Genomic DNA, 22,502 nt, shown 5'->3' on the forward strand with positions numbered 1-22,502 from the left:
CGTCTCTTGGTGCCAATTCCAGATACCAAGTGTAACCAGATCCTTTCCACCTTATCTCTACAACGGAGTTTAAATCTTCCTCTACCTTTGCTTCAACTGTTAAGTACTGCTTAGAAAACCTTCAAAGCTGAAGTATTCTCTTCCATCCGGACAACATGAACTACCAGCGCAGTCGCTCTCTCTTAATTCGCTGATATATGTCAATGTCGTCGAATATCTTGTACAGCTCATCGTTCCATCGACTGCGCTACTCGTTGTTGCCGATGCGCAAAGTACCATAAATCTTCTGCAAAATCTTTCTCTCGAACCCTCTTAAGGCCGTCTCATCAGTTGATCTCAATGTCCAAGTCTCCTCACAATTTACCAGGACGAGGATGATGAGGGACTTGTAGGGTTTGGTCTTTGTTCTTGCTGGACGAAATATTCCACTCGCATCCCTCAATTTGTCCTAGCGGAAATCGACGAAGTTATTTGGAGGAAAGCTAGGTAAATAATCGGGACACTTTTTTCTTAACACTTACGCTTCCACAAGACTAAGGTTAAGACTATTTGCATGCCGTACCTCAAAACTCTTAGTCAAAACTCTTAGTCCATATAGTAACATATAAGGGTTTGGACCCTTGTTTAGAAGTTTGTTATTACCAAAGCTCTTCGGCTCTTCATCTTTATACAGAGAAAGTCGGAGCGGTTTTGTGATGGCTTCAAGCTGCTTTAGTACCACAACTCAAAGTCCAGTCGTTGTATCCCCAGTGTAAAAACGCCACTGCAGATACATATATGAGCAGATTTATGCGCTAATTGGCACCCACAGTCGCTGGTAAATAAGCAACTTATAATAAATGTAAACACAATCGCAACAAGCTCTGGAAAATTGCTGGCTAATGAAGCACAAATGAACGAGAAAATTGCAGTTTCTTGCTGCATTGTAGGCGGGGACCAAGCAAGCGCATGCTCAGAGTGGTAACGCTATAAACGAAAGAATAAAGAAAGAACTTTGCGCAAGAAATATTTCAACTATTTACTATACTACTCCATATGTGTGTCCATATGTACGTATGTAAGACAGAATTCATTATTTTACGGTAATGAAGCTAACAGTTTAACGCTTTACGGATTGTTGTTTGTGTTTGGAACAACTTAACGTGAATTAGTTTAAGCTTAAAGTGCCGCTTCATGAAACTTCTTCAAGTTATGAGTACCATTAGAAATTTTGTTGAGTTAGTTTCTCACCTTCATCAACTCATAACACGGAAGAAAGTATTGAACTTTCAAGTGTACTTACTTGCTTTAGAGACCGAACAATTCCCACTCACTTCTGCAAACAAGACATCAGCAACACAGAAAATTTGCAAAGTAGCTCCCAATGGATGAACCTCTTTTAGAAAATTGGCTGGGGAATTTAAAAGTAATAAGCCGAGACCATCGGAGCTATAACACTTTGTAAAACTCTAAGTAACAATGCGTAAAAATATGCAAAAGAGGCAGGGAAAGAATTACATTGAGGAGTTCAGTAAACATAATTTGGATCCTCAGTCACATAAGTATACTAAAAAAGGTAAAGCAAAAACGGTCGAATTGCCCTATTGAAGTCGCCTTATTTGTAAAGCCCGCCTAAGACCATTTAGCTCCTTAAAAAAGTTACCTTAGGCAAGAAATACCAGAGTAGCGGCATTGATTTTGGAAAACCAAAAAGAGAGAGTGCCATAAAATTATTTGGAGCAGTACGGATGGTGGGCCGACCAAACTATTCATCTCTGAATACTAGAAAATCTAGAGAATATAAATGCGGTAGACAATATTGCGAATGTCCCGCCTAAAGTCGATTGATAAGTATGTATTTTCTAAGGTTCAGATTGGTCTAGTTAAATATAAATCAGGCTAATATATTTAATGAAGCTGAAATCTTTGAAATACAGCTAGTGGTTGAACAGCCCTTAGTTCGATCTTATTGGGGACCACAATGACCTTTTACCGCTTCATACTGAAATATTTTATTCAAGTATTAAATCAAAAGTCAGCTGAGGATTTCCCGTGGGATATAGCATCAGAACTACTACCGACAGAAATCTTAACTTTTATCTTGAAATTGTAAAAATATTGCTACAAACGACAGTCGACCTCATAGAGGTTCGGATTCAATCACTCGCCGACTGTGCGCTCAAGACTTGTCAAGGAGTGGTTGGTCTTATTTATAATTACATTGAGTTAGGCCACGAATAATCCCACTTGGATAGCAAGAGCCGCTTATTCATTGTATGGGTCAAAACTCCTAGGTAAGAATCAAAAGAAACGATATACATATATCCTATCGCCTATGTGGATCGCCTAGAGCCATCCACAAATATAGTTGAGCTGACCAACATCTACTCCATTCAATTTGCCGGGTTCATAGAAAGTATGGCAACCGAGATGCTTCAAATTTAGTCTGACGGAAGAAGCATAGTCGAGTAGAAAGTGTTCAATTCTTTCCACCTCATCTTCTTTCCTACAACTTTGATAAGTAGATTCCTCTAAAAATTTTTTGCCTCACCGTATGAGTACCAATAGTACAATATCCAGTTAGGAACGCTTATCATTGCGACACTTGTGAATTTTGCCAACAGCTAGCAGTTCAATGAACCTCTTCCATTCCACTCTGAGCCAGAAATCTTTCGCAACTTCACCAATGATGGCTGCTGACCAACGCTTACCAAGCTCGCAATCCAGCGTCAGGGGGACAAGGGAACACCAGCTCATTCCCATGATAATGAGATTTGGGTAAGGGTGCCTTTTCTAACGAGCTTTGCATTGAGTTACTGCAATAAATTTATAAAGCAAGTGTTAAAAATATGTGTTGGGAACGGGTCAGAGATCCATGGCTAAGGACTAGACCTATGGGCTTTACTTGACTTCTCAACACTTTCTCCAGATATCGCAAGCCTAACACTTAGAGAAGATCTTTCGCTTACTATAGATCGAAGGCGAAAGTTTGCAGCAAAAAAGTACTTTGGAAATCTTAGTGGTAGAAGACAAAAGTTAATGAAATAACCTTACCGATGCTCGTCAATACAGCTGCAACCAAAAAAAGAGCTAGACGTAGTCATTCCATAGAAACATTTGGTATTATGTTTGGATTGAAACTAGAGACTTAAGATCGATTCAATTTTGTACGAAACTAGTATCGCAGGAACCGCAGATCATTGATCGTTTACGCCAATATCTAGAAAGTCATCTGAAAATGGTGCCAATATTTTCGGATCTTTCAAATTGAAGGTTTGGCTCAAGCTAGTCTGAGGTGATATGAAAAATTCCTCAGAAAACAAATTAAGAGACAACGGTTACGCTGGCTAGGTCATATCGTCCGAATGGATAAAAACGCTTCAGGTCTGAAAGTATTGGATGCAGTACCCGTCACAGGGGAAGAGAAAGACCTCCACTCAATTGGAAAGACAAGGTGGAGAAGAACCTGGCTTCACTTGGAATCTCCCATTGGTGCCAAACAGCAAAAAGGAAGAACAACTATCGAAGAAAAGAAGAAGAAAAAAGAAAATTATAGATTTGAATAATAATAAGCTTATAAAATCCTTAAAGAGCCGCGTGTCTTCCACTGACTATGTACTCGTATTATGTGGTAAGGTATGCAAATAACCGCCAGGTTCTTGTCATTTCGCAAGTATGACAACAAAGTACTCTCTCAAGCTAAATAAGCTCCATTCAGAAGGCATCTACTCAACACTTACAAGCCAATTTCCAAACTTCGCCATTACTTACTTATTTTCAGCGCCAAATTCACACCTTTGCTTACTTCCTAGTCAACGAGCTGAGTTGATGATACACCTATTGTGCAGACCGCCAACCAAATATAACGGCATGCATGCTACTCTCGAAGCGAACAGTAAAATGCAAAGGCTTTTGTGAAAAAGTTTGATTAAGGAGGACAAGAGATTTTGGTGGTGCAAGCACTAGAGCAAGCTGTGGGGTTGGGAAGATAAAGATTTACAAAAATCAAAATGTTGTTGTTATTGCGGTGTAAACTTATGCAAAGTGTTAAGGCATGGCAGTCGAAAACTTGCATAAATAACTTCAACAACTCGTTTGTAATCGCACTCATATCACCGAGCTCCCAACTGAGGCTCTCTATTTCCATTCTGCCCCAAGGCGGAAAATCTCCGAAGCTGTTGAAATTATAGTTTGTTGTAGATTTTTGTTTCTTTTCGTTTTCACTATACTATCATAAACACATACCTAGCTTACAACAACAAAAACATGGCAACTTCTATGTAATGCAGTCACTTACAATTTCACTGCTCGCTATTTTCTGAACCTTGCCTTGAAACTTGCCACTTCGTAAGGCCACTACTACTACACACTACTAGCAACACATACCGTTATAATGAAAATGTGCAGCAGCGTATTTGAAAAATTGAATAACTTTGTCGTTTATTAAGCTTCGCTTGTTGGTTCAAGCAGCTGCAACAAAACTGCCGCAGTACACAAAACAATCGCTTAATATTTTTCCTGCATTGTAATTGCATGAGTGTGTGTGTGTGTGCTTCTGCTACTTTTTGTATACTTTTTCCTCATCCTTGCACTTTACGGTTAACAACAATTGGCTGCAGAAGTCAGAAGCTCAAGTTCTCTCACTACACATTCCGCCTTTTTGTATGCAAAGTTCCTTATGGCCGACACACACACACATATATGCACACATAGATAGTTAAACAAAGAGATTAACAAGTGATGCCAAATAGAACTCCATATTTATACATGCTTGTGTATTGGTGCGGGTATCCAAAGAAACACTTGAACTTGCACTCTTCGCCACAAGCAACTTGAAGAACCAAGAGCGACTGCCATTTATACACTCGAGTGAAACCTGAAAAGCGCAGAGAATAGCAAATACACGCCAAATAGACAGCATGCTGTGTGGCAAACAATGCCAGTGCACAATAATAACAAACTTGTATTGTGCCAAGTTCAGAAGTTTCTTGTTGAAGTTGTAAAAATTGTATTTGAATGATGCGAGAATGAATTGAAAGCTTTGGCTTGATAACAAGAGGCGGGGAAAAGTTCGCAACCCGAATGAATGAGTTACGGATACACTCGGTGCTTTTGATCTCCACTCTATCGCTGTGTAGAGAATCCGAGCATTATTGGATCGTTTGAAAGACAAAATCGCCGAAAAACGGCCGCATCTGCAGTGCTATTTCACCAAGACAATGAATCGTATCACGAGGCAGTGTAAACGATGGCAAAAATCCATGAATTGCTCTTCAAAATGCTTCCGCATTCTCCAGATCTGAACCGCAGCTACTATTCCTTGTCCACAGATCCCAAAAGTGTGCTCGGTGGAAAGAAATTTTCATCGAATGAAGTGGTGATCGCCGAAGATGAGGCCTATTTTGAAGTGAAGATCAATCGTACTACGTATCGTATACTCGACAGAAGACTGAGGCCTTTCTATACTTGCTCGAGGAAAGATGTTTTTGTCAAATTTTCACATATTTTTCTGCGGCCGCATCGTATAGGCCCGAAATCGACACTTTCGAGGACTTTTGGCAGATATTGTCACTAAAGACTGGCATTGTAGACTCACCTATTTTTTATACCGATTATCAATTACGCCGAAATTGCGTACTTAACTCCATATATTTATTCGAATAACAAAGGCAGCCTTATAGCTAACTAAAGAATTACATTCAGTTGTTTTTGTGATGTTGGCATAAAACTCTCAACCGATACGTAGTTCTGGAAAATTAGGCCGAAGCTCGATTGTCTTGATAATAGACTGTCTGAAGTAAATGATTTGACTACATCATACATATGTATATTGTGGAGTTCTAGTTTAGGTGAGTTTAGTCTCCTAGGCTAATAAGCCAGGGGTAGAGCGGTTTTGGATCTAAGCGAAACCAGATAATCTAGTGCCCTCATGTAGTTCATGTGTAGTAGAAGGGCAACACTTGACAATAATTTCAGCAGATTCTGTGGCCTCCTCCAGTGTCTCATACCGTGAGGCTCACAAATGCTTAAAACGATACCTTGCCAATGCGGGACCATTGTTTCCCAGATGCCTTGTCCTTCTAATTCCTGGAATTTTCTCGAACTATCAGTCTCATTCTGCAGGCGTGCACCACCACCAGACTGTAACCAGTGAACATTCCATTCATGTTCCCTTCAATCGAGTGTCAGTAAGAATACCGTGTATTACTGATCAACTGCTCTACACGTGACTCTTAAAATTTTGAACCCTGGTAAAACGTTCGATCACGATTTGACCTTTCTATGTTCCTATCTAGATCATCGTACAGACTCTGTATGTGTCAGAGTTCTAGATAATCATGTTGAGTATTCATAAGTTTTTTTGGGGAATTTGTTAAGACAAGGTTGTCCATCTAGCAATACATAGCTCAGAGTATTCCAAACGTTTTGTTCGAAGAGAATTATATGTTACAATGTTGCAATTATCAAATAATAAATGATGTTTGGTATGCATACATGAATATTAAGTTCTTAATTTAGGTTAGGTTAAGTGGTCGGTTCTAAGAAGGATCTCATTTCAAAAAAGCTTAGAACGCCGGTCCTTTGTGGTGCCTAATTGTAATCATCAGTTTATAAGAACCTCAGAAATCGACAAAACGCTTCGAGCCTGTCACAAATTTGTTAAGACGGCTAATGACAGTTTCGGCTATGTCATTTTGGTTCGATGAAGAAAAATTATCGAGATATTTCAGGCCAGACAACAGAGGAGAAAATGCCTGGATGTTTCCACGTCAACCTCCTTTACACAACTCTAACTGTAAAAGTTCGGCAAGATTTTAAGGCTTAGTGCATGAATGCCTATTGCACAGTATCCACTAGGAGGGATCTCGAGAGACTATGGATACCGTGGTCCCATTCCGATATGAGATGATGAGGATGCAGGGTTGTCCAGTGGATTGCTCATCAGCCTTACAGATCCAAATGAATCTGATGATTAAGTATGTTCTTCTAATTGCGTACGTATAACAAATAGAACTCTATCCAGAGACAATAAACAATTATCGAACTTTGGCAATGAAACATTTAAATTTCTATCATAAACCGTCGTCCCTTTCACTAAAGCAAGATCTCTTCCGGGCTTGAGACCCCTAATACTTGGTGGCGTGGAGTTGGAGGTTCTAAAAAAGTCAAATTCGTAGGCTTTGCATTAGACTCAACCTTACGGTGGAATAGGCATGTCAAATTAACACTTTCCAGATCCACGAAAGCACTCATGATATGTAGACGCCAAGCCAGTAGATCCTGGGGCCCCGTACTGTCACTTATGGAGTGGTTGCTTGAGCTTCAAAGATATAGCAGTCTTCGATGGGTCTTCAACAATCGAAGCTGCAAAGACTCATTTGCGGCTGCTCTTGCCCAACCGCAGCACTTGAACTTATGCTGGAGCTCATACCGCTACATCTTGTGAGTAAACAGGCAGCAAAGCATATCATGCTGCTCATGGAAGTAGAAGGGTATGACGAAGGGAGAATAATTTTGTCTCAACACATGAAGGTCTTAGGAGAAGACACACCACTGGCCCATCTTTCAGAAAACGACGTTACGAAGAAGGAAAGCTTCAACAAGGGCGGAGTGATGTGATTCCACACTCGACCTACTACTGAAAGGCAGCACTATCCCACATACCAAACTACCCATCAAAATGGAATATTTTCCGAGTATCCCGTTTCATTTCAAGCAGAAGTAATTGCTATAAGTCGGTGTCTAGAAATTAATCTCCAACGCGACTATCGCAACCAGAGTATTGCCATATTGAGCGATGGTCAAGCGGCACTAAAAGCGATGCCAGGTTACGAAGTCAAATCGCTATTAGTGGAGGTGCGTATAGAAAGACTGAATCGTATTTCAGTTTGCAACCCTGAACTCTTAACCGGGCCGTAAAGAGGTACCCGGGAATGAGCAGACTGACCAACTAGCCTGCTCTGCGGCAGCTTTCAGGATGATAGAGCCAAAACCATGCATTGCGGTAGGGTTCTACACCATAACTGAGTTGCTCCCCACGGAATAGAGAATGAGGAGAGAACAGCATTGCCAACAGGCAACAAGAATGCGCCACCACAAGCTGCTGTTGAAAGGTTACTACCTGGAGATATGATCAACCTCCCCCGAGACAAATTTTCTCAAACTACCAGTTTTGCGACTTAGAACCGGAAACTCCAAAACACTTGATTCTCGATTGCCCAGCAATTTGTACAGGCAGACTCAAGCCCAGTTTACAGAAATCACATTACCTTCATCGCGCGCAGCAAACTCCGAGAATTGTTCAGAGCTCTGGACCTTTATTTAATTAATTAGTTCGTAGTAATTCTCACAGAATTACGCTTTGGAGATGCTTACAATCCTTTCGCCGAAGCAGTTCTTTTAATAAAAATTTTAAATCAGCTTCAAGTCATTTTATTTATATTTATAGTCATTTCAGAAATAAAATTACATTAATTTTTAGACAAAATCTTGCATAATTAGGTTTAATTTGAAACATTATTTGCGCTTAATAAAGCCTTTAACCCATTTAGGCCATTCGTGATTGGGAATTCATGTTGTTTGCTCATTTTATTTCGAAATTATACCGAACTATGCGAAGTGTCATTAAAGTTCAACGATGCAATTGAAATGTCACGAAAGCACGTCATACGGCGATTGACATTACCATATAACGGAAAACAAGTGCAAACTAAAACAACAAAAACGGCAAATGAAACGAAAAGAGAAATGTTTCAAGCAATTAATAAAATATAAATGAAATGTAATACCCGAAAACATACAGAAGGTTCAAAAAGTCGGTCGCAGCGAAAGCAGCCATAAAAGCATAGAAGTCAATGGGCTGAAGGCTGATGGGCTGGTACTAAATTAGGAAGAGCGAAGCGCGTGTGGGGTAAGTGCAATTTGCCCGCATGCCGTTAAGTGATTTGGCAATTCCCAGCTCACGATCGCAACGCCAGCGCGACTAGCGTAGTGTAGCTCGCTGGCAGGAATTGAAAAAAAAATTTTCAATACAAAATGTACGAATGAATGAACGGCCTGCTTGAGTGAAGTTGAACTGCAAACTGCTTGTGGTTGCCCCAAAAGGCTTACTGACTGACACAGAGTAAGCGCGTTTTTGAATTTCCTACTTTTGTGACTTGACTTTTCATACAAATCTAATGCCATTTGTATATTTCTTATACCGAAGTCATAATATCATATACAAGTGCATATGCTTGTACGATTCGTATATTAAGCCTTTCGTTTCGTTCGATTTTAGCTAGCTCAAACATGTTTTTTTTCTATAGACATAAAGTCATTGTGGGAAATTCCGACGAAGTTAGGAAACCTGATTCGACAACGTAAGCCAATTTTGGCGAAATCGAAGGTAATAAATCAACAGCAGATAAATCTAGGGTCAACCTCACTGCTATCGAAGCTACGGTTTTATACAATTTTTAGAAGCTCATTATCAGAAAAGCATTATTAATAGATTCTTGTACATATATAGCATATTCCCTCTAATAACATCTCTACCACAGTATCCAAAACGTTTATAAAACCCCTAAACACTCGTAATTTATTGTTATAGACTCACATCCGATGCAGCTAAGACCACTAGACTCTTAGATCCGATATTTCCAATGTTTTCAAAATAGAACGAAACAAAATCCATCACGATTTCAAAACGCAAAAAAGCTTTTACTTGAAAAACCCCTAACTAAGCGGCCCATACATATAACTGGTGATCCAAGTAAAGATACTTCTTTCAAAAGCCTTTTTTTGACAGATCTCGAATGAATCGTGTCAGGCTGTCATGTTACTTTTGTTCGGTATTGCTTCACATTTTATCATGGAAAGACTTACTATGTCTGAATAACGTTTACAAATAGTTCAACTTATGACGAAAATTCACGTTCTGTAAAGAATATGTTTCGCGCGCTTCGCCCAATGAGCACACTATGCGCAACACCACCACATATCTTGAGCCCCAGCATTCATTGTTGGATAATATTCGACCGAATGGACCACCCACAGCATGCAGCCGTCGTTGAGAGTGTACACGAAGACCTTGGAGAGTTAATTCGGCACCTTTCGCAGCAACTCGGAATTATGTACTTGTATGTAACGGCTTGGCGCATTTTACGTCGAGATATTAAATTGAAAGCTTACAAAATACAGCTTGTGCATGGACTGAAGCCGCTCGACCTTTACAAGCGACGTCGCTTCGCTATATGAGCTCTTGAAAAGTTCCAAGCAGATCCGACGTTTTCGAGCCAAATTTTTTTCAGCGTTAAGGCCAATTCCTGACTCAATGGGTATGTAAACAAGCAAAATTCCGGCATTTGTAACAAAGAGTAACCTGAAGAGATTAAAGAGCTGTCATTTCCTCCACATAAAACAACGAATTGGTGTGGTTTGTGGGCCCGTAAAATCATCGGTCCATATTTTTTCAAAAATGATACCGGTGAGAACGTAACAGGCAATGGCGACCGTTATCGCGCCATGATAACTGACTATTTGATGCCTGAAATTGAAGCTCGTGTTCTCGGCGACATTTGGTATCGAAAAGACGGCGCCACTTCTCACACATCGCATAAATTAGTAGATTCATTGAGAAAATACTTCGGTGAGTAGAAAATTCCACTTGTTGGGCCAGTCGATTGGCCACCAAGATCGTGGGTTAGACTTTTTTCTGTAGGGATATGTGAAGTCTAAAGTCTATGCGTACAATCCCGCTTCGATTCAGGCCTTGACGCAAAACATCACGGTTGTCATTCGCCAGCTACTAGTCGAAACGCTCGCACGAGTCATCGAAAATTGGACTAAATGGATAGACCAACTGAGACGTAGCCGCGGCCAACATTTGAAAGATATATTGCTCAAAAAATAAATGCCAAACAATGTTTTATACTGATATGAAACTTCCCATATTAAATTTGAAATTTCTGAGTTTTTTATACCCTCAACAGGGTATATTAAGATTGTCACGAAGTTTGTAACACCCAGAAGAAAGCGTCGAAGATCCTATAAAGTATATATATAAATGATCAGTATGTTGAGCTGAGTCGATTTAGCCATGTCCGTCTGTCTGTCTGTCTGTCCGTCTGTCCGTCCGTCCGTCTGTCCGTCGGTCTGTCCGTCTGTCCGTCGGTCTGTCCGTCTGTCTTTATATCTACGAACTAGTTCCTTAGTTTTTAAGATATCGCACTGAAATTTTGTGAACGTCATTTTCTCTTCAAGAAGCTGCTCATTTGTCAGAACTGCCGATATTGGACCACTATAACATATAGCTGCTATACCAACTGAACGATCGGAATCTAGTGCTGGTATAACATAATCTCCGACAAAATTGTTCAGATCGGATCACTATTGGTTATGGCCTTCATACAAACTGAACGATCGAAACCAAGTTCTTGTATGGACATTTTTTATTTGTGAAGGGTATTCCAGTTTCTCTGCCATAGAAGTTGACGTTCGATGATATTTTCTCTTTCATTGGGATTTGATGATGAATAGTGAAAAGCAAACCGCACATCGCTGACCAACAACCGACTCAATGGTCAGCGTGGTCCGCCTGGCGAACACTTCCGTCTACAATGTATACACCAGTGTGTATTTGTGGGTGTGTGCGTACACTCAAACATTCGACGCAAACCATCAAGGGTCCAAAAATAATAGCAGACGAATAAAAGTGAAAATGAAAATGGCAACGTAAAATGCAATCAGAGTGCAAAAGACAAATGGAAAGCGCAAAGTCAAGTCGAGTGAAAGAGAAATGAAAATTCATTTACTTCAACAGTGACGCACCGCGCGAAAGAGGCCCAAAAATCGGTTTTTACTTTCCATTTGCACGTTTTTATGTACTTATTTCTTTTTTTTTTTTGCTTTTGGCCACAGCAAACAAATCTAGGCCATAAATTATGGGGCAGCAAAGGCGCGCGCCAACTCCCCACACAATGCCAACACACCAGTGTGCTCGCCTGAAGGCAATATCAGTGCCACACGCCAGCAGCTGCAGCGCTTTTTGGCAGCGACACCGGGCAATAACGGTCTCAGCAGCGCACGGGCAGCACTTGAGCGCAAATAAAGTTGACCACTCGTATTGGTACTCGTAAGCGCTGAAGTACTTTGGCCTGGCAAACTCTTGACAACTTGGCAAAGAGTTATGGCCAACAGCTGGTGGCGCTTGTCGTTGCCCAGCCGTATATAAATTTCATTGCGTGCATGTGTATGTGTGTGTGTGTTGCACTTGTAAGCTTTCCAAGACTCCTCGTGATGAAGTGTGCGCGCTGAGATTGTAGAAGTAGAAAAATTAATTTGAAATCAAATTTGCGCACGCTCAAAGTTTTGCCACTAAAATGTACGAATTTCTGCTACTTCCCTCACTTTTTTGCGAGTGAGAGTGTGTGTGTTCAAAAACTTCTTTAAGACACTTTTGATGTTTTAAGAAATATTCCACGAAAGTTTGATCATTTCGCAATTAAAATGTCAGACAGCAGCTGACATGGAGTATACAAGGCAAAGAGTGAGACTGCTTGTATAATTTTAATGACTTGTGGATACTTCTCCGTTCCACTGTACTTGTATACTGACAACAGTGGAGAGCAAAATGAAGACAACCTGATATTTTCGAATATTTAATTTCAAAATTAGCTAAGAGACATTAAAGCAAGCAATGAAGGAAAATTAAAATCTTTATGTCATTAATATCTGAAGGTCAGTGAGAGGAGCAGAGCTCCACATAACACTTTTCTCTCGCTTTGTAGTGAGTGTTCGCTAAATATTGGTAGCTGCCGAAGACAGCTAATACTAAAGATCAATAAAAGATATCAAATAAGCAAGACTGGTCGGCCGAGTACATCGTTATCACTCAATTGAAATACGAGATTGCTCTGATGCAAGTCTACAAAAGGAAAAAATTGCGATTTCCTTCACATAGTGTCTCTAAGCTCGATTCATTTGATCCAGAAATGCTTTAACTTCTTTAAACCGTCTGAAAAATATATTTCCGAGTTAACCTACTATGACTTACTATGCAAATCTGGTGAATGGGTCACTAGTTGGTAGTCTAGTTCGATCCAATTGAACGTGGGAACGTTAAAGATGAAAGTCAATTAGTTATCAGGGTTATGTTAGGTGGGTTTAGATGGCTGATCCCTCAGCATTGCGGGGTATCACTCTTAGACTATTATGTACAGTATTTTGCGAATCCCAAAAGAAAAACCTGCTGAAGTTAAAAATCAACTTTCAGCACAAACGTCCAGAACCCAACACAAATTTGCTTTCGCTACTTCAAGTGGATCTCTAAACAAATGAATCCGAGGCGTTTTTACCTTGATCTAGCAAAAGTCATACATTGAAGAAGGAAGTGTCCACGTGATTCTATCTCATCTTCTTTCAAACAGCTGATGCAGTTTGCATCCGGTAATATATACATACAATCTTACTGCATGAATACCAATCGGAGAGTTTCCTGTTAGAACTCCTTCAACAATTGAGAGATGAGCCCCTAAGGGAGTCCGCTCCCATTCCGTAGCTATTGAGACTAAGGTACCTGTCCTAGGAAGCGCATGAGCCTTAGAGTTTCCTGCAGTACCGCTGTGGCCAGGTGCCCAAACCAGTCTAATCATAAAACAACTCGATGCTAGTAATAAGAAATCTACACAGCCTTTCATTAGTCTTGAGCGCACAGTCATCGAACTCAAGGTTTAAAACTAGTGCTGATGGCAAGTTCTCGACAGTGTATCCTGCCCACAATCATTCAAGCAAGCTTTGATGAATCCGTAAAAAACTCACCGCTCCTCTCCTCCAGCGCGTCTTACCCAACCATGCATTCATCGAAGCAAAGTGAACGGAGAAGAGACAGCTAGTGTTAGTTCGGGGACATGGTAATTCAAGTATTCTGGAATGTCATTTAAGTACCTAGATTCTCTGAGCCTTAGGACAGCTTGCGCGACCACACACGTCGCCTTTATGTCGACCGGTGCCATATACAGCAAGACATTCAGTGCCACGGTTGATGTGGTTCGTAGTGCATCACGAATAGTAAGAGCAGCCCGTCGTCCACTCGCCAATTTTTTCGCAAGTGTCGTCTTTTTCAGAACCGCCCACCAAACAAGGTTTTCGTAGAATCCTATAGGCATAACTACGTTTTCATAGAGCCAGAGAACTACCTTTTCTCACTGAATCCCTACCTTTTACCAATGAAAAAGTATAGAGAAAGCTCTTTCCTCGATGTGGGGTTTCCACGAGACATGCCTATCTTAAATGAGCCCTTTGTACTGTGTACTTGGCTCTGTCAGCATTTGACTATGGTTGGTAGATGTGCCCCCCGTGTTTTCTACTTCCTAGTGAATTAAAGGAGTTCGGTCTTGCTAGGGATTATGTCGAGACCATTTTCAGCCGCCTAGTTGCCAACGATACCTAGGTTCCCCTGAGTTAGCTCGTACACGGTATTCGGAAAATTTCCCTCAACCATTGTCGGCGTAGGCAATTACTTCGCAACCGACTTCCTCAAGCATTTCCAGAAGATCATTGCCAACCATGATCTAGAGAAGTGGCGAGAGTACTTCCTCTTGTGGGTTGCCTCTAATCACACTCCGTTGCGACCGCGAGCTACCGCACTCCACCACGACTGTTCGTTTTGCGTTGTTACTCGTAAAACCATTTCGTTGATAAATATTCATATTTTCATTATTAGGCCAGAAATATATATAGCAGCCCTCGTATAATGAGAAATGCAATTTTTTTCTTCACCAAATGGAGTCAGTTTCTTGTGCAATTTGGCGCCGAATCGATCGTTATAACCGTTCTGCTCATCTCCGAGTAGCCGATGGAGTTCACAACTTTTGATTCCCATATAACGGTGACATCATCGTTCCGACCGATAGCGCCAATTGAAACTCACTATTTCGACTCTTCTTTGGTCTCTGCTATGAACGAGAGAAACCATATTTTATCGTCGGCAACGAAACGAAGCAGAAATTAATTCAGGTCCAAAATTTTTCTTAAAAGCAGTCCCCACACAGTTAATTTCAGGCTTCCGATTGTTGTTCAAATTGAAACAAATTTTAAAATAAAACCAGTAAACATTTTAAAGCGCCTCAGTGGCTTTGTAGAAGCTTCCATATATTGTAAATAATCAAAATGCAGACTACTTATATGCCCACCTTTTTTTACTTCATTTCTTAAGTTCCTACATATGTACATATTTTGCTCAGAGAGCGGCCGAAAATACAAAATATGTTTATATAAATATATCAATATGTGTTTGTATGCGTGTAAGTGTTTTCGTGCCTCCATGCAATGTTAGCTGGTGCCGGCAATGACCCATACAAAACAACAACAACATAAAGGTAAGCAGTTATCAAACAAAAACTGGACGCCAGCCAAGCAAGCAACGGGGCGTATGAGTAACATATCATAGGCGTTGCATGGTACACAGTATATCCATCGCAGTGAAATCGTATGCAAGTTTGTGTGTATGTGTGCAGGCTGCTGATAAATGTTGTTAACGTTACTTTTTATGCTTTTACCGTTTTTTGGGCGTGCAGCCGTCCATTGGTATTGTTTTCACACACTCTCTACTCACACATTGCAAACGCCGACATTTGTTTTTTCCGTTCTGTCATTGAAATGATCATTGCTGCAAATTGATAAACTTTATTGTGGCGAAATTATAGTAGCAATATATTGTACGTGACCCCATTGAGAGCATTATACGCACATGTAACGGATATCCGTTACGTCGCATGTTGATATTGTTTTCAGTCTTTGTCCTACAAAGAAGGAATGTATTTGAGAAGGAAAATTTTTATTTTTGGCATTGAGCTATATACCGGTTGCTCGATCTGATTAGTTTCTTCGGAGATTGCAGTGCTGCCTTGGACTATAACCAGTACCAAAGTTTGTAAAGATATCTCCTCAAATACAACAGTTTTCAACACAAGCACTCGATTCCAGATTGGCGCTTCCGATAAATAAGCAGCTCCTTGAAGAGAAAAAAACATGTGCCAAGTTTTAGGTCTTCTTCTTTTTCATCTATCTCATCCCGTACCTGTTGTGGTCGATAGTAACGTTGCGAGTTAGGCAGTCTGTTTTTTCTCCTCTGCAAGACGGCACTCCTCGTCGTACCAGCTGTTCTTTTGCATTTTCCGAAAACTAATGGTTTCGTTTGCAGTTTTAAGTAAGGAGTTTGAAATGCCGTCCCATAATTTCCTTATACCGAGTTGCTGATAAGTGCGCTCAGATAGGAGGAGTGTTAGTCGATTAGAGAATCGTTCGGCTGTCTGTTGTGATTGCAGCTAATCGACGTCGAACCTCCCTTGTGTTTATTGACGTGCATTTTTTGCTGCAAAGAGGCGGGTGCATATCTTGGCTGCAACAAGGTAGTGGTCCGAGTCGATATTAGGACGCTGGAGCGTACGCACATCTAAACACTACAGATGTGTCTTCTGTCAACCACAAGATGATCGATCTGGTTGGTAACTTTTCGATCCGGAGACAGCCAGGTGGATTGATGAATTTTCTTATGCTGGAATGTAGTACTACAGATAATCATATTTCCGGCCCCGGCGAGGTCGATCAGCTACAACCCATTTGGGGATGTTTCATTGTGGAGGCTGAATTTACCGACCGTTGTGCCAACGATACCTTCGTTGCCCACCCTGGTGTTAAAGTCGCGAAGTACGATTTTGACAACGTGGCGGGGGAAGCTTTCATGGGTGCGCTCCAAGCGCTCATAGAAGGCATCTTTGGTCACATTGTTCTTCTTTTCCGTCTTCCACTGCAGTGAATACCAGGACTCGGCGACGGAGTCTCCCTTCCACCACGAATTCTACACCGAATTTGCGCTCCTTTATATGAGCACTGTAGTAAATGGCACAAGGACCTACTCGCCTCAGTCCTTGTCCCGTCCATTGCACTTCTTGGAACTGATGCCAGGCTTTACTTTTTCGAGTAAATCAACCAGCTGGGCAGAGGCACCTTCCCAATGAAAGGATTAATTCTTAATGCGTTTGCCGCGGTCGTCATCAAAAGAGTGATCACCAAATCCTGGCGAGGGCTGGTTCACACTTCACACTTTGTCTTGCCTTCAAATGTATGGTATCTGGCTATTAAATGGATACTTGGTCCATAACCGAGAGTCGTGAGCTGCTTGAGCCATATGTAAAATAATCGTTTCGGCCCACTCCCAAGTGAATGGCTCTCAGAAAGTTTTCCTCACTTACGTGACTCCATCTTCCAGTTTCAGGTCTGTATCTCAAAAACTGAGGAACCAGTTCAGATATATTCAGACAGACGGACAGTTAGACGAGCATGGCTAAATTGACTCAGCTCGTCATTCTAATTACTTAAATATTCATATATTACAATATCTTCGACGTTTCCTGCTGCACAGACATCATGACCAACTTAATACACCCTGTTCAGGGTATACAAATATTTTTTTTCTTCTGTGCATAGGTGTATTGGTGTGTGTATGCGTCTATAGCATTTGAACTGGTTGAAAAAATAAGCAAAAGGAAATTGGATATTTTTGTTATAATTCAACATTTGCGCGCAGACTTGTGTGTGTGTCTGTATGTGTGTGACCTTGACATCACCAAAGTTGTATCATTTTTGTCTGTTTTTCGCATCGCTTCTCTTCATGCTCTTCATGCTCTTTCACGCTGAACACATAAATTTTATATTCAGCGTGAAATCGTTCGACAGTCAATGATTTATGACTTTCGTCACACTTAACGGTAAACAGCTGTACATAAATATATATACAACGCTCGCATTTATAGGAATTAACTTTATTTTTGTTGTTATTAAATTTTATTATTTGCATTGCTATCAGCTGCATTAAATATTTTTATTGCTTCCCGCTCTTTGCAGGTTATTTTCCGCTCAGCTCGTTGTGGTGTCTCGCTTGGATTTGTCTGGATGTGCTCTTCTGCACGGCGAGTATTATGCATCTCTGCACCATTTCGGTGGATCGCTTCTTCTCGCTGGCGTTCCCCATGCGTTTCGGTCGGAATAAGACGAGTCGGCGTGTTTTTTTGAAAATCGGTCTTGTATGGTTCCTATCGGTAGCAACGAGTTTGCCGTTATGCTTGATGTACTCGCAGGTGAGTGGGGAATATTATAATGAAAGAAAGTAAGAAACTAATTAACTTATTTTTGGTGTAAAATGTTTGACTACAAATTGAGTATAGCAGGTTTGATCAATAGTGGATCAGTTTAAAGATTTTACGTAGGGCGCGGTTTCACCCACTTTTTGTAGAAGTTTCATATATCATAAGTTACTCGAACAATTTTAACTATATATTTATAATATTAACATCGCCGTGTTCTTTGCATACTTTCGGGCGAGAACCACGCCCACTCTGCGAGGTATATCAACAACTTTTGGGTGAATAGCTTCGGAGATTTGATGACTTTCACGGCCTTGTAGAACTCCAGCGGACCTTCGAACTGTGACCCACAGTGACTATTCTCAGGATAACGTTCCTGGATTTGGTTGAAACACGGGCTCGTAGCAGTGGTATTCTGCGACCTTAATATGCAGGGATGATATTCTACAGAAATTGCTGGTGGGTTAATGCCAAGACTGCCGCCGTGCCGTTAGCACCCTGGCAGGCGTCAGGGAACGTTCGCCTCCAATCAGCATTAAGTTGATATGGAAGGTACAGGTTAAGACAACTGCCTCATAAGTGCAAGCGTCAGCCTCGCCTTGGCGTCATTACCAGGAAAGCCTCAGGACCATGAAAGACGACTACCTTTCAGGGAAGTGGGTAGTGACTCTGAGTGGGAGCTCGTTTAGCATGGAAGCAAACAAAGAACGTGGGAGAAAAGTAGGTCGGAATTGACCTTTTCGAAAACCGGGGTAGACCCGGATGAATGGTCATTACCAGGGAAAAAGGAACAGTCTTCCGGTAATGAAGACCGTCCAGGTAAGGTAGTGGGAGTTGGCGGCAACTTAGAAACCGGTGGCGAAAGCAGGAATATGTTGCGAGGCGGAATCGCCAGTACCAGCAGCGAAACCTCTGTTAGGATAACGGGGTGTCCAGATGCCCCGGCATTTGCCAAGGATTCCAGAAAAAACATGTCACAGCAGCAAAAAGGCTACAAAAATCTTAGGGCGCTACGATACAAGAATACTAGACAAGAATTTGAGAGTACTGAGAGGCGACATGACAAGAAACCACGGAATGTAGAGGCACCAACGTTTCGTGAAGACGCTAAACTTGCTGGCTCTATTGAACTCGGGGTATTGGGCAGAAGCAGAGAGGGTGAACCATATCCCGCGATGAGTAGAAGCGCGTATATCTGCAGTTTTTATGGAGCCAGTTCGGGGGAATCTCGGGCTGCCAAACCACTTATTATGATATAAGATAGCGGAACTCCTATTCAGGCCTTGCTGAAAGTGAACTCAAAACTAGTCCTTGAGTACATAACGTCACTAGCTGTGACATCAAGCTACGACCTAGTTAAACTTGCCTGGGTACATGCCACAGCGAAATCATCGGAATTTGTAAAGACAATGAGCTTGCAAGAAAAGGCACCCACACTCAAATCCCATTAGATTAGGAACGAGCAGGGTTTCTCTGGTGTCGTTCACTTGGACGCTGAATTAATGGCCTCATGCGAGCTTAGTAAGCGTTGGTCAGCAAAACGCAAAAAATTCATGGAACTGATATGCCTTAGCAAGTTACAAATGACCGCAATGATTAGTGTAGACTAAAGCTTTTGGAGGACGTAACTTATCAAAGTTGCAGAGAGGAAGCTGACCAGTTTTTTCTCGAAACGCTGTTTTCAGAGTATGAGAAGAACCTTTCCCCGAAACGGCTGTATCGAACAAATTGAAAATTTAACACAACTTTTTACAGCATATGTGTCAGTAAATAACTTCTGACTTCGAAGTGAATAGAACCTCTTAAATTAAATAATTACTAAATACCCATTTTTTATTATATGCGTTACAGAAAATGAAGTAAATATTTTATTTTGTATGACACTTGTCTACACGTTTCCAATTCTCTCATTTTTTCTCTTTTACCTATTCACAGAATCACGCTTCGGTGCTAATTAACGGTACTTGTCAGATACCGGATCCTATTTACAAATTAGTTGGATCGATAATTTGCTTTTACATTCCACTCTTCGTTATGCTACTCACATATTGTTTGACTATACGCCTCTTGGCGAAGAAAAGTCATAACCTTGGCGGCATGTGTCAACCGCAACCGCCCGGCTGGGCGAGCACTTGGCTTGGACAAAGCAGCGCGTTCGGTAAGTTGAACTAAAAGAAATGAAAGAAATAGTAATTAATAAGCAAGAAATATAAAAATATATACAAGTAGATTATATTATTTGACTTTATATTTTTAAGGAAAACACAGCAGCTCCAAGCATATGTAACAAAGAGGAATAAGAAACATGGTTGACAATTGTACAAATAATAACCAGCTCAATCAAGCAATCATACTAAATCTTGACTCACTGATAGCTCGAGAATATTTTAAGCAAGGTGAACATTTTATCACTTTCTTTGGAAAGTCTTCGTATATAGGAGTAAGGCTGTAGATTTCTCTTTGCGACTCGCTCTGTAAAACAATTACTCCGTTAATTAATGAATGGCAGAAACTCAGTCTCTTTTCAAAATATGATGCAAGTATCTTCTGATCAAATTTGACCCGGACTGACGAAAAATAAAAAAACTTTTTCAAGTATTGAGTACAAATCTTTGTTATTATATTTAAAAGAGACTACCTTTGAGCCAATACCAGCATACTACGATAAATTAAATTTTCCATACACTTTTGATAAGCCTCGACTTGTATGGTCTTTAGTTATAGCGGATCCATTTTTTTTTATAATATTGCTTATGCGGTTTGGGATCAGTCTGAAAAATTTCGCTTAAGAGATTATGGGACTAAAACCGGAATCGAGCCAACGATTTTTAAGCCGAAAATTAAAAAATCGGAATAAGTAATCGGTTATATGTTATACATATAATTGTCCGATCTGATGCCGACAAAAGATCAATAGAATACCAAAAAGCATCTACGTCTCAAATTTTATTTGGATATCTCAAAAACTGACGAAAACATTTTCACAATATCCAAAACACCGTTCTTTATTCAACCCCTTATTGACCTTTTAACCCTAAAAATCTTCGCCTTTGATATTAACGTTTCGAAACCGGTTTTATACCCTTAGCCTCTTAGGCAAAGCTGTTCAGAATGATCCATGGAACATATTTCGCATACGCTTTTTTGGCTCTCTGAAAATCGACCCGCTGTATTTTCAGGGCTTTCAGCACTTGACTTTTAACGGCTGAAATGGACTTCCACGTTCCCTGAAGCGGATATTTCAGTTTTGGTAACAGAAAGAAATCACAGGGAATCAAGTCTGGCGAAATCGGAGGCTGCGCAATGACTTTCGTTTCGCGTTTGGCCAAAAAGGGTTTAGAAAGACACGGTGCATTATCGCCCTAAAAAATTCATGAGTTTTCTGTTCACAAAATGGCGAAGTACTACAAGTATTCCTTATTGACCGCTAAATTCATAGTGAACCATGCCACGGTAATTAAAGAAAACGATGAGCATCACCTTGATTTTTGGCTCATTTTTAGAGCGCCATTTGCTAGAATGTGGGACAGTTTTGATGTCATACTATTCATAAATTCACCTTGTCTCGTCTCGTCACCAGTAATGCGACTGATTAATGTAGGGCTTTCAGCTACATTCACTGTTAGACATCGCTTTTGAAACCTTCTCAACCAGTTTTTTTTTTTGTTTTTTAAACATTCAGATCATTTGTTTTGCCTTAGCATTTACACTCTTCATAGTCAAAACATTAACCAAAATTGTTTAAATCCATCCATTAGTCATGTGGAGAACCTTCAGTGTTTCTCTGATGCCAACACGTTGAATCAAGCACTGTTTCTTTGACTTTTACGATGTTAGCATTCTTGACAGAGTTGGATGTACCATCCCAAAGCAAGCTCTCTCTCCGACAAGAGATCACTAAGTTTTTTTTTTGTCTAGGCGCAAAAGGTTTGTCGTTTAGCTATATTCTTAAGACTCAGTTTGCTGGAAAGCCTTTCTTAAAGAAATCGAACAGAGAGTCATATTTGCGAAAGTTCTTTTCTTCATTAAATACTACTCGTAGAAAGCTTACGAACTCTTTTCGAAGTATAGCGAAGTAGTAAAAAGTCTTAAGTGCCAGAGCTGAACAATATATGTACTACACTATTTCATTCTGCCCTTCAAGTACAGGCTACCCTTCGAATCTCTGGTTCAATAAATCTGAATGCAATTGCTCTTCATTTTGATATGCGGCTTCGGGTATGAGTTAGAGTACCAATTCAAATTATTGCGCTTAGTCTTTCAGATATGTAATGGTTAGTGACCACCGTTTGTTTCAAGTGACCGCTGCATAATCTAAACTTTGGAGACATGACGAGATGCTACAGCTTCAAAGATGCCTTGCATTACTATCTACTTATCTGTGGTGAATTTTAAACA

The 22,502-nt window shown here is 40.6% G+C and overlaps 1 protein-coding gene across 1 annotated transcript in view; it reads left to right on the forward strand.

The window, feature by feature from the left end:
- Positions 1 to 22,502, forward strand: part of LOC120766980 (alpha-2B adrenergic receptor) — a 178,844-nt gene that overhangs the window by 132,371 nt on the left and 23,971 nt on the right. Inside the window, exons 2-3 of the mRNA XM_040092776.1 lie at positions 17,866 to 18,098; positions 20,040 to 20,262. Of these exons, the coding sequence (XP_039948710.1) occupies positions 17,866 to 18,098; positions 20,040 to 20,262 (456 nt within the window). The remainder of the gene's footprint in view (positions 1 to 17,865; positions 18,099 to 20,039; positions 20,263 to 22,502) is intronic.

This window comes from Bactrocera tryoni, chromosome 1, assembly GCF_016617805.1.
Source record: "Bactrocera tryoni isolate S06 chromosome 1, CSIRO_BtryS06_freeze2, whole genome shotgun sequence".
Classification (NCBI taxonomy): Eukaryota; Metazoa; Arthropoda; class Insecta; order Diptera; family Tephritidae; genus Bactrocera; species Bactrocera tryoni.